The 18118-nt window shown below is 42.5% G+C and overlaps 1 protein-coding gene across 5 annotated transcripts in view; it reads right to left on the reverse strand.

Annotated features, from left to right (window-relative positions):
• The window catches only part of ABHD3 (abhydrolase domain containing 3, phospholipase), a 64481-nt gene that overhangs the window by 15851 nt on the left and 30512 nt on the right, over window positions 1–18118 (reverse strand). For 3 of the 5 annotated variants that reach the window (XM_031003777.3, XM_031003776.3, XM_055368627.2), the window contains exons 5-8: window positions 7512–7624; window positions 2565–2738; window positions 478–526; window positions 234–399 (exon numbers count right to left, since the gene is read on the reverse strand). In XM_031003777.3, the coding sequence (XP_030859637.1) occupies window positions 234–399; window positions 478–526; window positions 2565–2738; window positions 7512–7624 (502 nt within the window). Of the gene's footprint in view, window positions 1–233; window positions 400–477; window positions 527–2564; window positions 2739–7071; window positions 7625–18118 lie in introns of those variants that run through there. The other 2 variants (XM_031003778.3, XM_055368628.2) reach the window with 2 other exon arrangements.

Here is an 18118-nt window from a genome sequence, read left to right on the forward strand (position 1 = left end):
TGAGAATGAGCAAAACAGTGAGTCATAATTTGTTCTGAGCCTCTCACAATGGACTAGATAAGGGTCTGTGAAAATATTTAAGTGATTTGAGACATTTAGATACTGTGTTATGAGTATCTAGTTTTTTTATCATAATGGAAATGACACATTTTCTTATTACTATATTTCCTTAAAAAGAACAATATATTAAAAGTTAATTCATGTCAAAATATATACAAATATGTTAATTTTACCATGACTGGGTGAGAAAACATCATCCACAGAATTTAGACACAATACTGGAATTCCTACTGACTTCAGTCTAGGACTCGGACTGGCATCAGTATAATAATCATCAATTGTTCGGTATCCAAACATGACTGAAGTGAATCGCTTATCAAACTCTCTGATGGATTTAGCCTGAAACACAAAAAACAAATTATATCTAGTCTTGCCCAAAAGAAGAAATAAAAGTATTACATAAAGTTTCTCTCCTACCTTCATGACATGATCCATATCAACTTGTTTTACAAACATATGTCGGTGCCTGGAACAAAAGAATTTCGGAAGTAAAAATCAAGATCATTCCTACTCCATCATACTAAAAAGACTTAAAAACAAATTACTAAACAGCCTACCACAGGGCACAAAGTTGGCACTCAATAAATATTTGCTTAATCAGGTACGGCAGGATTAGTATAATAATGTTTGTGCTGAAGATATTTTCTTCAAGTCCTTTTTTTTTTTTTTTTTTTGAGACAGAGTCTTGCTTTGTCGCCCAGGCTGGAGTGTAGTGGCGTGATCATGGCTCACTGCACCTTCAGCCTGCTGGGCTTTAGTGATTCTCCCACTTCAGCCCCAGAGTAGCTGGGACTACAGGTGTGCACCACCACACCCCACCAATTTTGTGGGTTTTTTTTTTTTTTGGTAGAGATGGGGTTTTGCCATGTCACCCAGGCTGGTCTCAAACTCCTGGGCTCAAGTGATCCACCCTCCTCGGCCTCCCAAAGTGCTGGGATTATAAGCATGAGCCACATTGCCTGGCCTGGTAAAATCTAATCCAGTGTTTAATGTCAACTTCCAGGATAACTATGGTTTTCAGTAAGTCATGTGCAAATCAACAGTACTTTTAAAGTTTATATTCATCAATTCACTTAAAAGTATGTAACAGTCATAAAAAAATAAAGATTATGTGCATTGCATGCCTGTATCAAAATATCTCATGTACCCCATAAATATATACACCTACTATGCACCCACAGAAATTAAAAATAAAAAAAATTAAAGAAAGAAATAAGCAAACAGAAATATCTCTGCTGGGCGGGGGGCTCACGTCTGTAGTCCTAGCACTTTGGGAGGCTGAGGTGGATGGATTGCTTGAGTTCAGGAGTTAGAGACCAGCCTGGGCAACATGGCAAAACCTCGTCTCTGCAAAACATAAAATAATTAGCCAGGTGTGGTGGTATGTGCCTGTAGTCCCAGCTACTTGAGAGGGTGAGATGGGAGGATCACTTGAGCCTAGGAGGCTGAGGCTGCGGTGAGCCATGATCGCACCACTGCACTCAAGCCTGGGCAATAGAGAGAGACCCAGTCTTAAAAAAAAGAAAAAAAAAAGAGAGAGAGAAAGAAAAAGAAAAAAAGAAAATACACAAACAATTCCAGAGAAAACTAATGCAAAGATAGTATTTTGGTAGTATAAGAGCTGTGAGGGCTGAGATTATCTAAGTGAACTGCATTCTCCTGTCTCTAAAACATACTATGCTCATAAGCACACCCTCAAGGAGCCGTATTATTCAGCAATCAAAGTACTTACTACATTACTATCCAGGAAAGACTTAGGTATTACTAAGATTAGCAACAAGTAGAAAATCCAGGGAAACAGCCCATCACACCACTTAACACATTCCATACTAACATTTTTAGTCTTTTAGAATAATTTAGAATGGTGATTAGAATAGTAACCTTCAATAGTGTACCTTCAGTAAAAATGGGGCACATACTTCAGGGGTTGTACAAGACAATCCACTGGGGTTCAGAAGGAAAACAATACAACTTTTAGCCATATTTTTAACTTATGCTTAAATTTTAACTTATACTTACATTTTTTATTTATATGCATTTACAACAAAGATAATATTTTGGTACAGTAGTAAATTTATTCAGTGTATAAATACATATACATATATTGGTAGTATTATGCTTTAAATTTTTTTTACTGTTGGGGCATGTAATCAAAACATTTGGAGACAATAGGACTTTTTTTTTTTTTTTTGAGATGGAGTCTTGCTCTGTCACCCGGGCTGGAGTACAGTGGCACGATCTCGGCTCACTGCAACCTCCGCCTCCTGGGTTCAAGCAATTCTCCTGCCTCAGCCTCCTAAGTAGCTGGGACTACAGGTGCACATCACCACGGCCAGCTAATTTTTTTGTATTTTTGGTAGAGACGGGGTTTCACCATGTTGGCCAGGATGGTCTCGATCTCCTGACCTTGTGATCCCCCCGCCTCAGCCTCCCAAAGTGCTGGGATTACAGGCGTGAGCCACCGGGCCCGGCCCTGGAGACAACAGATTTTAAAGATGACTCACTTATTAACTGAAGACTGAAGGCAGGTTGTCAAATAGTAATTAAAAAGTAGCCAGTTCAGTGGTTTTTCCAATGACTCTGAGCAAGCGAAGGTGTTCCAACCAACGGAAAAAGTTGCAGCTGCCATCAAAGGCGTTTTGGACCCAATTTTGCCCAAGTAATTTAGAAGCAGCATTCTAAAATGGGGAGAAACAGGAAACTCAGTGATTATTTGTTGTATCACAGAAGACATCCATTTCTAACTACAGACTTTATGTTAACTATGGAGAAGAAAAATATAAACTAGTGTTTAAGTCCTCTATCCTGGAAAAGCATGCAAGCATCTTCATTCTTTCCTTATATTCATATATTTATTTGTCTTGCAGTCAACTATGTGGTAAATGGGAAAAATCATAGTTATTCCTTATATATGTATCCTATGAAGTCAAACATAAGAGAAATCCACCCTAAGAGTGGTTTTTAGATGTGACTGCATGCTGGAATCACCCAGAGAGTTTTTGTGTGTGTGTGTGTGTGTGTGTTTTTGAGACAGAGTCTTGCTCTGTCACCCAGCCTGGAGTGCAGTGGTGCGATCTCGGCTCACTGCAACCTCCACCTCCCTGGTTCAAGCGATTATCTTGCCTCAGCCTCCCGAGTAGCTGGGATTACAGGAATGTTTCACCACGCCCCAGTTAATTTTTTGTATTTTTAGTGGAGACAGGGTTTCATTGTGTTGACCAGGCTGGTTTTGAACTCCTGACCTCAAGTGACCTGCCCACCTTGGCCTCCCAAAGTGCTGAGATTACAGCCGTTGCACCTGGCCTTTTTTTTTTTTTTTTTTTTTTTTGAGATAGGCTCTGTAGCCCAGGTTGGAGTGCAGTGACACAATCACACCTTAGGGCAGCCTTGATCTCCTGGGCTGATCCTCCCACCTTGCCCTCCCCAGTATCTGGGACTACACGTGTCCGCCATCATACCCAGCTAATTGAAAAAAAAAAAAAAAAAAAAAAAATTTTTTTTTTTTTTTTTTGTAGAGATGAGGTCTCACTATGTTGCTCAGGCTGGTCTCTAGCTCCTGAGGAGTTTGTAAATGACTACTGATGTCTGGGTCTTACCCTGAGAGATTGTGAGTTAACTGGTCTGGATCACTACCCTAGCTGCCAAGGATCCTTGCACCCTGTGGCAAGTTTCTAAATTCCTCTCTAGTCTAGACTTTCTGAGTTGTGGTAGAACAGTTGACCCCTAAAGTAACTTGTTTTCTCTTTCTATTCCTGTTATTTGTCCTTATTTCCTAACACATATTTTCTTCTGTTCTTTTCGTTCTACTAATTTTCTTGATTCTATGCTAATTCTATTTTGGTAAGAGAGACCATAATCATGTCTAATCTACATACACAATGTTGAAAATCTAAAGTTTAATGCTGCCTAGTAACAGGATGATATCCTAATTGTTTCTCATTATATTTTTTGTACTTGATTTCTTCAATTGTCCAGGTTTTGAAATAGGAGAAACGGGTTAAAATTCTCCCTCATTCTTTTTTCCAGTTCAAATGACTTGCTGGGGTGAATATGATGAAGTTTTAGATGGAAAGTGGACATTTAGCTTTTGAAAAGGATCCTTCATAACAACTGAACTATCTGTATACAGTATTGTGATTCACCAAACCATATATAGGACAATGCTTACTCTTCTGCAAAGGGTTCATTCTAGAGTCCTAGTTTTGGTGGCCCTACTCTTTGATGGGAGGTCAGATATTGTTGGGAGGCTGGTAAAATGCACAAATTAGAAGGCCTTGAAGGGAAACTCAGGACTAGGAACATTCAGAAGTAGATATGACCAAGCAGGTGGGATACGTCTTGGTTATTACTCAGCAGCAAAATGATGCTAAGATGTTATCCCCAAAAAGACTGTTTTACTTCTATAGGAAAAGGACTCTATTTTCTCACCAAAAGAAAAAAACTACAAGCTAAGAGAAATAACCCCTGGATTAAGAGACTTAAAAAGCATACCAATCTCAATGTATAGACTTTTCCTGGCTTCTAACTAAACTAAAACCAAACAAGCAAACAAGACTATTTGGGAAATGTGAACACTTACTGAATACTGTATGATAGTTTGAAATTAGTGTTAATTTTGTTCAGGTGTAATAACAGTAATATGGTTTTTTGTTGTTGTTGCTTGTTTTTTAAGATAAACTCCAGCCGGGCGCAGTGGCTCATGCCTGTAATCCCAGCACTTTGGGAGGCTGAGGCAGGCAGATCGTGAGGTCAGGAGTTTGAGCCAGGCCAACATAGCAAAACCTCCTCTCTACTAAAAATACAAATATTAGCTGGACATGGTGGTGGGCGCCCGTAATCCTAGCTACTCGTGAGGCTGAAGCAGGAGACTCACTTGAACCCAGGGGGCAGAGGTTGCAGTGAGCTGAGATCGCACCACTGCACTCCAGTCCAGGTGACAATGGGAGACTCCATCTCAAAAGAAAACAAACAAACAAACAAAAAAACCCACAAAACATAAACTCCACTTTTTTTTTTTTTGAGATGGAGTTTTGCTCTTGTTGCCCAGGCTGGAGTGCAATAGCACAACGTAGGCTCACCGCAACCTCTGCCTCCTGGGTTCAAGAAGTTCTCCTACCTCAGCCTCCCAAGTAGCTGGGATTACAGGCATGCACCACCATGCCCAGCTAATTTTGCATTTTTAGTAGAGACGGGGTTTCTTCACATTGGCCAGGCTGGTCTCGAACTCCCGAACTCAGGTGATCTGCCTGCCTTGGCCTCCCAAAGTGCTGGGATTATAGGTGCGAGCCACCGCGCCTGGCCTTTTTTTTTGTGTGTGAGACGGAGTCTCGCTCTATTGCCTAGGCTGGAGTGCAGTGGTGTGATCTCAGCTCATGGCAACCTCCACCTTCTGGGTTCAAGTGATTCTCCTGCTTCAGCCTCTTGAGTAGCTGAGATTACAGACATGTGCCACCACGTCCAGCTAATTTTTGTATTTTTAGTAGAGATGGGGGTTTCACCATGTTGGCCAGGCTGGTCTTGAACTCCTGACTTCAGATGATCTGCCCGCCTTGGCCTCCCAGCGTGTTGGGATTACAAGCATGCACCATCACGCCCGGCTAATTTCTGCATTTTTAATAGAGATGGGGGGGGGGGGGTTTCACCATGTTAGCCAGGCTGGTCTCGAACTCCTGACCTCAGGTTGTCTGCCTGCCTCAGCCTCTCAAACTGCTGGGATTACAGGCGTAAGTCACCACACCTGGCCCACCTTTTAGAGCTACCAACTATTTAAAGTGATGTCTGAGATTTGGTACACAATAATCAGAGTTGGTAGAGAGAGGGGAGGGGGTGACACTGATGAAACGAGATGATCCATGAGTTGCTGGCACTTGGCCCCAGGGGCATCACAGGCTCTATCACAGGGATTACCCCAGTCCATGGGGCACTGGGCATAAGGATCGTCCATGGACTGTTTTTGTGTGTTGCATCTCCATAAGAAAAAATGTGTCAAGATATAAAACACATCCCCAAGTGGTAAGCCCACTTGGGATCGTGTCACAGTGCTAGGCAACTAGAAGGGGTGCTTCCGTCTAACAGTTCACAAGACATTAATGTTCAACCAGCTGTAAAGGCTAATGGTCAAGCTCTGCCTTCAGGCACTGAGGCTTCAATGCTGCACGAACAGACATTTCCCAGGAGCATTGAATAGAGAATCTGAACCTGTGTATGTAAGCTCCGGCCTTTAGAAAAGCCACGCATTTATATGATTAAGGGAAAAGTTCAGCTCTCACCCAGTCCTTTAAGGTTCACATTATGGGGGAAAGGGAAGTGACGCTAAACTCCATCCATTAAGCACAATTCAGAGAGTCTGCGTGGGTTTTCTCCATTGATTGAGATTTCTTCCTTTAGTAGGTCAAGTCAGACCTTCCATGCTAATGGAAGAAATGTATTCTTTTCTTCTTAGTTTTATGTTTATCAGAATCTAAAAAGCTGTGGTTAAAGGCCTGTTTTTTAGAGTCTATCATTTGTAAATGCTGTTCATTATCTTTTTTAAAAAAATTAAATTTTTTTTTCTTTTTCACAGCCACTGGCTATAGAAAAATGCTGTTCATTTTCAAGTGATTCATGTTCAAGATGTTCTAAAAACTGAAATGACAGATAAACCAATTATAAAATTATGAAAAAATATCATTTTCTATCTTCAGTATTTGCTGATTTAAAAAACTAGTTTTGGACAATGGCTTCAGGAATCTAAAAGCTTAGTAAAATTCCAGATAATAAAAATTTTGGATTTCCTTAAGCTCACCATCACTAGAACAACCAAAAAAAACCCCAAAAACAATTAGTAGAAATAAGCCTAAATAGGAAAGTTCCAAATAAGCCCCAAAGTAATTGCAAGCAGCACAAATGACAATATCCATATGCTTAAAATAACAGCTGGAGTAGGGGGTTAACAAAATTTCAGTTTCTAGGAGAGCACTCCACAGTAGGTCCATTTGCCCAGCAACAAAACAAAACAAAACAAAATACCACCTGGGGAAAAATAATTTTGAAGGCCACTGCAGCTGGAGAGAGCAATAAGTGATTATTTCTGTAACTGGAGTGATGAAAGTCATGCTACAAGTTCAGCTTCAGAACGCAGCTCCAGGGATGGCTGGGAGTGCGTCAGGAATCAGAAGGTCAACATGGCAGCCGGTGAGTGATGCAATCGACTTCATGGGCTTCGGACAAACCTTCAGGCTCACAAAATCCGCAGTCACAGAGACCCGTAGTTAAGAAAAATATTAAAATTCACCTGAATTAATTCTTTCCTTCCTTCCTTCATTCAATGAACCGCATTTAATAAAATATGATAAACATAATCAGACATTTATTTAAAAAGTGTCCATACAGCTAGCTTATAGTCCTCTCAAAGAGACAGCCAATAAAATAGCTTCCCTCTCAGAGATTATTTTAGAAAGGGAAAACCTTACCCTCCCATTGAAACCCCTGCTGCCAGGAAAGGAACAGAAGGGTACAGGCTGTGTACATGGTGAATAACTGTCTCCAAGTCTTCAGTGTTAGCACAACAATAAGTCCTTGGCGTCTGGAAGTAGTGACAAGTAAAGCACAAAAATTACAATGTGAGGTTAATGATTTGTAAAATGCAGAAATGTAAACAGGAGCAAGAAGTCATACATATGAGAAAATAACCTTTGTTTGCACATACTATAGTATTAATAATTTATCATTTTCCTGTCTTGCAGTGCACATACATGCCATTTAAAGTCAGCACAGTTAGAGCTGGCACTAACAAAAAGACCATGAACATGCAAGGAAGGCTTGATGCAGATGGGGCAAGACCAACACAAATACCTTCAATTAAACAAAGTACCATACTCAAACGTGTCTCCAACTTAACCAGAGCAGTTTAGGAAAAAAAGCAGAGAACTGTGCTTTCTATTAAACAAAAAACAACCTGTACCCTCAAAGAAAAAATAACTTTTGTTTGTTTTGGAAAGACAGAGTCTTGCACTGTCACTCAGGCTAGATTGCAGTGGCATGATCACAGCTCACTGCAGCCTCAACCTCCCAGGCTCAAGCAATCCTCTGACCTTAAACTCCCAAGTAGCTGAACCACAGGTACAGGCCACCACAAACAGATTTTTAAAAAAATGTTTTGTAGAGACAGGGGGGTCTTGCTATGTTGTCCAGGTTGGTCTTGAACTCCTGGGTTACAGTGATTCACCTGCTTTGGCCCCCCAAAGTGTTGGGATTATAGGCGTGAGCCTGTGCCTGGCCCAAAGTAACTTTAAAAATATTATTATTTTTGAGATGGAGTTTTGCTCTGTTGCCCAGGCTGGAGTGCAGTGATGTGATCTTGGCTCACTGCAACCTCTGCCTCCCAGGTTCAAGTGATTTTCCTGCCTCACTCCCCTGAGTAGCTGGGATTACAGACACCCACCACCATGCCCGGCTAATTTTTGCATTTTTAGTAGAGATGGGGTTTCACCATGTGGACCAGGCTGATCTTGAACCCCTGACCTCAAGTGATCCACCTGCCTCAGCCTCACAAAGTGCTGGGATTACAGGTATGAGCCACCACGTCTGGCCAAAAAAATTTTTTTTGAGACATGGTCCTGCTCTGTTTCTAGGCTGGAGTGCAATGGTATGATCACAGCTCACTGTAGCCTCGACTTCCTTGTTCAAGTGCTCCTCCTGCTTCAGCCTCCTGAGTAGCTGGGACTATAGGCATGCACCACCGTGCCTGGCAAATTTTTTATTTTTTTGTAGAGACAGGATCTTGCTATGTTGCCCAGGCTGGTCTCAAATTCCTGAGCTCAAGTAATCCTCCCGCCTTGGCCTCCCAAGCAAAATCATTATTAAAAAACAAACAAGCAGCCAGGCGCAGTGGCTCACGCCTGTAATCCCAGCACTTTGGGAGGCCAAGGCAGGTGGATCACGAGCTCAGGAAATGGAGACCATCCTGGCTAAAACAGTGAAAACCTGTCTCTACTAAAAATACAAAAAATTAGCCAGGTGTGGTGGTGGGCGCCTGTAGTCCCAGCTACTCGGGAGGCTGAGGCAGGAGAATGGCGTGAACCCGGGAGGTGGAGCTTGCAGTGAGCTGAGATCACGCCACTGCACTCCAGTCTGGGTGACAGAGTGAGACTCCATCTCAAAAAAAAAAAAAAAAAAAAGCAAAAAAGGCTTTTCAATAGTGTACCCCAAATTTCCAAAATTTTAAATTGTAGCTCATTTCTAACTGGGGAACTGTTTTCTCCACCTTGAGTGCTGTCTGCCAATGAAAGAGTATGGTTTCCTAGTGCTGTCTTCACTCTAGATAAAGCAATCTATGGTCTAATTTATTAACTGAATATTTTCTTTTATTTTTAAATTTATTTTTATTTTATTTATTTTTTTTGAGATGGAGTCTTGCTCTGTCGCCCAGGCTGGAGTGCAGTGGCACAATCTCAGCTCACTAGTACCCCTCTGCCTCCTGGGTTCAAGCAATTCTCCTGCCTTAGCTTCCTGAGTAGCTGGGACTACAGGTGTGCGCCAGCTAATCTTTATTTTATTTTATTTTTGAGACACAGTCTCGCTCTGTTGCCAGGATGGAGTGCAGTGGTGCGATCCTGGCTCACTGCAACCTCTGCCTCGTGGGTTCAAGCGATTCTCCTGCCTCAGCCTCCAGAGTAGCTGGGACTACAGGTACGTACCACCACGCCTGGCTAATTTTTGTATTTTTAGTAGAGATGGGGTTTCACCATATTGGCCAAGCTGGTCTCTAACTCCTGACCTCGTGATCTGCCCGCCTCGGCCTCCCAAAGTGCTAGGATTACAGGTGTGAGCCACTGTGCCCAGCCTATTTTTTTTGTATTTTTAGTAGAGACAGGATTTCACCATGTTGGCCAGGCTGGTCTGGGACTCCTGACCTCAAATGATCCACCTGCCCTGGTTTCCCACAATGCTGGGATTACAGGCGTGAGCCACTGTGCCCGGCCAAACATTTTCTTTTCTAATAGTATGTATATACAGATAGCCTCAGCTGTACTACACTGCAGTAGACACTTAAAATGTTAAAATACGTAAAGTTGACCATGCTTCAATATATAACACATTTAAACAAATGGTTTTCATGTGAATGTCATCAATAAGGGCTCTGTTTATAGCAGAAAAGCATCACGGATGCTTCACTTGAGATCTGGGAGGAGGGGGCAATCCTCTCGGTAGAATATATGTGAGTGTGTGTGTCAGAATTAAGTATATGTGAGAAAAAATAACCAGAAATTTAATAACAAGGAGAGGAATCTGGTAATATTACTCTAAGAAAACATGGAAACTAGTTATCTACACCACCCAATTTCATTATGTCAATTAACCATGATCATGCTAGGAAGGTTTTGTATCACCCACTGTTCAATCATTAATGAGTAGCCTGAGAAAATTACAATTTTTTTTTTTTTTTGAAACAGAGTCTCGCTCTGTCGCCCAGGCTGGAGTGCAGCAGTGCGATCTCGGCTCACTGCAAGCTCTGCCTCCTGGGTTCACGCCATTCTCCTGCCTCAGCCTCCCGTGTAGCTGGGACTACAGGTGCCTGCCTACCACCACGCCCAGCTTTTTTTTTTTTTTTCTTCTTGAGACAGAGTTTCCCTCTTGTTGCCCAGGCTGGAGTGCAATGGCGAGATCTCGGCTCACCACAACCTCCGCCTCCCAGGTTCAAACAATTCTCCTGCGTCAGCCTCCCGAGTAGCTGAGATTACAGGCATGCACCACTATGCCTGGCTAATTTTGTACTTTTAGTAGAGATGGGGTTTCTCCATGTTGAGGCTGGTCTTGAACTCCTGACCTCAGGTGATCCGCCCGCCTCAGCCTCCCAAAGTGCTAGGATTTCAGGTGTGAGCCACTGTGCCCGGCCCTAATTTTTTTTTTTTTTTTTTTTTGTATTTTTAGTAGAGACAGGGTTTCACCGTGTTAGCCAGGATGGTCTTGATCTCCTGACCTCGTGATCCGCCCACCTCAGCCTCCCAAAGTGCTGGGATTACAGGCGTGAATCACCGTGCCCAGCCAAAAATTATAATTTTTAACAATTGCCTCAATTAAACTCATCCCTAAAACACAGCCTATTCCCTACTGGCATCTTTTGGAATCTGCAAATATGACTCTCTGAAAGAAAAACGTTAACCTGACAATATTTCCGATGGCTAACATCTATTGGATCATTAAATTTGTGTCCACAAAACCCTGAGGAAGATCCCAGTGTGTCTATTTTATGAGGAAACTGAATTTAGAGAGGTTAAATAACTCCTGTAACATATTAACAGCTACTAACTGACTATGCTCCCATACTTAAAAAAAAATACTTTGTGATTGAATGCATGTCAATCACAAGGGGCGGGGGGCACAAATTCAACGTAAAATCTAAATAGAAAATATCTTCTAGTGGCCAGGGGTGGTGGCTCACGCCTGGAATTCCAACACTTTGGAAGGCTGAGGCTGGTGGATCACCTGAGGTCAGGAGTTTGAGACCAGCCTGACCAACATGGTGAAACCCCATCTCTACTAAAAATACAAAAATTAGCCGGGTGTGGTGGCAGGCACGTGTAGTCCCAGCTACTCAGGAGGCTGAGGCAGGAGAATGGCATGAACCCAGGAGGCAGAGCTTGCAGTGAGCCGAGATCAGCCGAGATCATACCACTGCACTCCACCCTGGGCAACAAAGCAAGAATCTATCTCAAAAAAAAAAAAAAAGGAAAAAGAAAAGAAAATATCTTCTACTATGCTCATTCACAGTGACTTCAGAATTTGTCATGAGAACCTGGGTGATGAAATCATCCTTACTCAGCATTTTTATTGCAGGTGAGTCTATTCACACTGCACAGCTTTAAAATTTCTGAATTATTTATGAATAGTCCCCAATATATATTCTTATATAGCCTTTAACTATATGTGTATATGTAAGAATGCATACATATAGACACATACACAGTTAGGGCATAAGAAAAATGCACTGAGGAAAATTGCTAGGATCACAGAATCTTTGTGTCAAAAGGACCACAGATGTCACTTGGTTCCTTATTTACACATAAGGAAATTAAGGCCCGGCAAGGTTGAGTAATTTGCCAAAGGTCACAAAGTAGCAGAGCCTGCATTATATGTTTGTAATAAGAACCTAATTCTTGTAAAGCACCAGGGTTCCATGAGGTATACAGTGAATACATCATTATCTGGTACCCTCAGATATAGGGGCTGATTTTTCCCTAAACGTTTTTCTCCAAATAGATTGCATTAAGATCAACACTGATAATATTGCCAATGAAGGACTGTGGATTTCTGGCACTGCCTTCATTCTAGATAAAGCACTATACAATCTGATATATTATTTTCTTTTATAATAGTATAGCCGTATAGCCCCAGCTGTGCTACACTGCAATAGACACTTAAAATGTTAAAATATGTAAAGCTAGGCAGGTGTAGTGGCATATGCCTGTAGTCCCAGCTACTCGGGAGGCTGAGGTGGGCCAATCGCTTGAGCCCAGCAGTTGAGAGCACCCTGGGCAACACAGCAAGACCCCCGTCTCTAAATTAAAAAACAACAACAACAACAACAAAAAATCCACACCCAAAATTAGCCAGGTGTGGTGGAGGATCACCTGAGACTGGGAGGTAGAGGCTGCAGTGAGCTGTGATCATGACACTGCACTCCAGCCTTGGTGACAGACTGAGACTCTGTCTCAAAATGAGTAAATAAACTATATAAAGCTCCTTATGCCTCAATACATAATGATCCAATGGTAAAGATCGACAGTTTCCAGAACTCTGAAATTCAGCAAATCTAGAACCTTTCCATCATAGTCGGCCTCCTGCTAGCTCCTCCCCTGGCGGCTCTGCTAGCTTTCCATTTCCTACCCAGTCTCTCACTTTTCCCCCAACCCCAAATGCAGGTAGGTATTCATTCCCAAAAGTTTTGTCTTAGGCTTGTATCTGCTTATTTTCTGGTCAATACCCAGTTCTTGAAGCTCTTATCTACTTCCCTATCTTCATCAACCACCTCTCCCCAGTGACTGAACCTAAACCTCCACTGTCACTTTCATCCTCAGCTCCAGATTCAAATTTCCAAGTTCCAGCAGGCAGCTGCCCTGTAATGTTCTACCAGTACTTCAGACTCAACATGCACGAAGATTAACCCATTTTCCTCTTCATGAAAACTCCCAACGCTTCTCCTAACTTCCCATTTCCCTATAAATGGCACTTATATTTTCCTAGTTAAAATTGTGGGCGACATGGCATTCTCCCTCTCCCTTAACTGCACAGCTGATAAACTGCCCAATCCTGTAGCTTCTTCCTCCTCAGTGAAAGGAAACTCCTCTCGAGTACAGGGCTGGTAAGTTGGATTCTCTCAAAAGGGGCCCTGAAGCAAGGATGTGAGTGCCAGCAGTTCATATGGAAGGCGACACCAGGAAGCACCCGCGGGAGAGTGGCAGAGTGAGTCAGGAAAGGCAGGAAGTCAATAAGAAAATGATACCAGGCAGTTTATGGCTGTGGGCAACTGGGACTCAAGTCCTTGGGATAGTCTGGGAGACTGTTGAACAAGGCTTACAATGATCCCCACTGAGTGGCAAATGAGCTATTTATCCACCAATTCCCTTTCAGCCACTGGTTGAAGCCTATCCTGGAGGATGTTAACACCCCGGTAATTCTGGTCTGCCCTAAGTGCAGTTCCAGCAGGCTCCGATGGCTAGAGAAGGCCCCCAGTCACAGAGATGCAGGAAGCCCTCAAAAAGGCATACGTGGGAATAGTAAATGCCAAGGGGGTAAGGATGTAGCACCAGCTGTCTTTGCTACAAGGCCTTTTTGCCTCTCACCTGGACTGCCACAAAACTTAAATGGTTAACTCCCAGTTTTTCTTGATAATCATTCATAATCCTACATCATTAATCTACACTATCAGATTAATCTTCCTAATGAACACTTGCAGCTGTAATCATGACAGTCTTTCTGCTTAAAATTTCTCATTAGCTTTCCACTGCCTACTGAATTAAGCCTCTGCCAAGCATTCAAGACTTTCCACAACATGACGCCGAGCAATCCTTCCAGCTCTGTATTTTATTATTTCTCCAAATGTACAGACGCAGACCAATGGGATACTGTTCTCTTGCCTGCTAGGCCCCTTAATATCCTTGCCACCTGTGACCTTTACCTGCCTGGTGTCCTTCTCTGTCAACCTTGCCTGTTGAAATTGTGCATGGAATAAATGTCACAAGAAGGCTGGGCATGGTAGCTCATACCTGTAATCCCAGCACTTTGGGAGGCTGAGGAGGGTGGATCACTTGAGGTCAGGAGTTCGAGACCAGTCTGACCAACATGGTGAAACCCCCTATCTACCAAAAAATACAAGTTAGCCAGGTGTGGTGGCACATGCCTGTCATCCCAACTACTTGGGAGGTTGAGGTGGGAGGATTGCTTGAACTCGGGAAGCAGAGGTTGCAGTGAGCCAAGATCGTGCCACTGTACTCCAGCCTGGGTGACAGAGTTAGACCCTGTCTCAAAAAAATAAATAAATGTCACAACAGGTAAGACTTGGCCCCTGTCCTTTAGGACCTCACAGCTGTTCTCAATCCTGCTCCTAATTGCCCTGTCCAGCCTGCTCCATGCCCTATCCCATGTGAGTCTCTATCACTGTCTTTTCACCTCTAGCTTTGTTAATAAACCCTTGTCAAACTGAACTGACACACAGGACTAGAAGGGAGGAGACCTGATTAACTAATAAGTTCTGATATACACAACTATGCAGTTCTATCGCACAGCTGCTTGCTGCTTGATGGGTTCCAACAGGAAACATCATCTGTCTTCTTTCTTCACAGGAGTTGAAGTTAGAAATAAGCACAGCCTACAGAACTTGGGACCCATTAAAGAATCACCCAGAATACACAGCAAAGACATTTATGGGGCAGTATATTGAATTGGTAGGCTTTGCAGAAACTGTCTCCAGGCCTGAAGATACAACTAGAAGCCTTTTAGACAAAAAACTCTGGTTAAATTCTGTTACTCGGGCTAGTAATGCAACTGGCAGCTATCCTTCTGGTAGATGAAATCACATCTAATCAGAAGAGAGACAAAGGAAGACCTGGGAGGATTCCGCTAGGTGGTGAAACTCCTTCTGGGTGGGATGAGGATGGGAAAAATGTAAAAAATCCAAAAGATATATCACTTCCAGCAGATATTTGGACATAAACATTCAATAAGTTAGAATAATTTGATGATAATTACAAGCCAAGGTTGTTTAAATTATCCAACTGTGACTATGATCAGAGAGCAATGACAGTAATTTATTTATTATCATTATTATTTTTTATAGAAATGAGGTCTCACTATTTTGCTCAGGCTGGTCTCAAACTCCTGGGCTCAAGCAATCCTCCTGCCTCAGCCTCCCAAAGTATTGGGATTACAGGCGTGAGCCACCATGCCTGGCCAACAACAGTAATGTAATGGCTGAAAGAGTTTAGTTTTAAAAAATGCATTGAAGAGAATGAAATATCATTAATTACTATTATTCATATATAATAGAAAAACAATAAAGCATATATTTTATATTTACCTATGGACTACATCTAATTTATCCTTCTTAATCAACTAAGGGCTTCTTAAAAGCTGACAAGCTGATTTCTCCTAACCTGACAGTTTTCTTGTACCAGATTTAGAAAATCTGTTTCAGAATTTAAAATTCTCTTCATTAAAAAAACAATTTTTGACCTAGACTCAAATTTTAAAATTCCCTCTGTTAATCAGGTAGCCAGACTCTCCCTAGCTATTCTTGGAGATTAATTTGCTAATCTGCAGTGGAAGCCATAACTCAGAATCCTTCTCTTTCAGGGCTGGGGTTACCGCACTTCCAATGCTGAACTAAGCTATCTAGAATTTTAGCTTTCTGTCCAGCAAAGTGAAATCTGAAAAAGACACATGAATGCCTGGTAAAACATCATTTATGTTTCATATTAACTGTAATGTCTGATGATCATCAGGATCTTAGAATATTTCATTGAGTATTCCTCTCTCAAGTACTTAATGATTTGCACTCAAATATTTGATAAGATGCATTTAAATGAACTCTGTGATTCCTGTGTGGATGTGGGCCTCCCCAAAAGGAACAATGCTTTTAACATAGGACTAATTATGCTCCTTAATTGATCTCTACAGTGTGATGTGGTTTTCATTCCACCCATCCCCTGTCCAGTACCTAGCAAATTGCCTAAGTTGTCCCTAGGAAAATTGATTTTATTTTTGGAATATGAGTTAATTAAATAAGGAGTCAGAAGAAAAATTATTTGCACATAAATAAAACCAGCAGTTTAATGAACAATCATTCACCCCGTCATTGACAGACATATTAAATGACCAACTGTCTAAATTTGCCTGAGAGTTTGCTAATTTTAAAAAACAACTAACCATAAAACAAAGGGCCCCAGGAAATATCCTGGCCAGCTTTGAGGCTGGCCTCTGTGTCACATTCCTGCCAGCGCTCCAGATGGCTGCCGTACATGCTCATGATGTCAGGTTATACAAGCTACACCAATAAATGAGCAGTTTTCTTAGTGGCTTAGAGCAGGTCAGCCAGGAATTATTTTCAGTCCAGGCTCCTAAGAGGCAAATCTCGTGACTCACCTGGGTCATGGAGGCTATCACATGCAGGACTACTCATCACCTCCCAGGGATTTTCAGCCCTGCTTGTACATTAGACTCACCAAGAAGTGTTTATTTAAAATAAATTACAGATACCTGGACTCCACCCTAGACCAAATGAATCAGAATCTCTGGGGGATGGGATTCAGGGATCAATATTTTTTGAGATGGAGTTTCGCTCTTGTTGCCCAGGCTGGCGTGCAGTGGCACGATCTCAGCTCACTGCAACCTCCACCTCCCAGGTTCAAGCGATTCTCCTGCCTCAGCCTCCGAGTAGCTGGGATTACAGACATGCGCCACCACACGCTTGGCTAATTTTGTATTTTTAGTAGGGATGGGGTTTCTCCATGTTGGTCAGGCTGGTCTGGAACTTCCGACCTCAGGTGATCCACCGGCCTTGGCCTCCTAAAGTGCTGGGATTGCAGGTGTGAGCCACCACACCCAGCTGTTTTTTTTTTTGTTTGTTTTGTTTTTTTTGAGACAGCATCTTGCTCTGTCACCCAGGCTGGAGTGCAGTGGCAGTCTCGGCTCACTGCAACCTCCGCCTCCTGGGTTCAAGCAATTCTCCTTCAGTCTCCTGAGTAGCTGGGATTAGAGGCACCCGCCACCATGCCTGGCTAATTTTTGTAGTTTTAGTAGAGACGGGGTTTCACCATGTTGGCCAAGCTGGTCTCAAACTCCTGGCCTTATGCAATCCACCCGCCTCAGCCTCTCAAGTGCTGGGATTATAGGTGTGAGCCACCACGCCTGGCCAGGGATCAGTATTTTTCAATGCTTCCCAGGGGACTCTAATGGGTGGCCAGAGTTGAGAACCTCTGCAACAAGAGAATAAGTAGGGTGAGAGCTAAGCCAAGAGGAGGATGCTGCAGTGGTAAGAATGGTAAAACCTATCTTGAGTGACTTGGGAGAAGGGAAATCCAGTTCTATATGGGTCTGAACCTCTTGGATTCCTTGAAGTGTATGGGGAAGTACTCCAAAACATCTCATACCTTACAGGATCACCTGACACATATTAAGCATGACAGCTAGCTATTAAATTATTATTTCTAAAACTCTTCCATTATTCAACAAAACATTCTTTCTCTTTTATTTTGAACTTTTTTTTTTTTTTGAGCTAGGTTCTTGCTCTGTTGCCCAGGCTGCAGTGCAGTGGCATGATCATGGCTCGCTGCAGCCTCAACCTCCTGGGCTCAAGCGATCCTCCTGCCTCAACCTCCTGAGTAGCTGGGACTACAGGCACGTGCCACCATGCCCATATCCAGCTAATTTTTTAATTTTTTGTAGAGACAAGGTCTCATTATGTTGCCCAGGCCTGTCTCCAACTCCTGGGCTCAAGTGATCTTCCTGGCTTGGCCTCCCAAAGTGCTGGGATTACAGGTGTGAGCCACCACACCTGGTCACAATCTTCTACATTTAAAAT

This window comes from Gorilla gorilla, chromosome 17 (genome assembly GCF_029281585.2).
Source record: "Gorilla gorilla gorilla isolate KB3781 chromosome 17, NHGRI_mGorGor1-v2.1_pri, whole genome shotgun sequence".
In the NCBI taxonomy this organism is placed as follows: domain Eukaryota; kingdom Metazoa; phylum Chordata; class Mammalia; order Primates; family Hominidae; genus Gorilla; species Gorilla gorilla.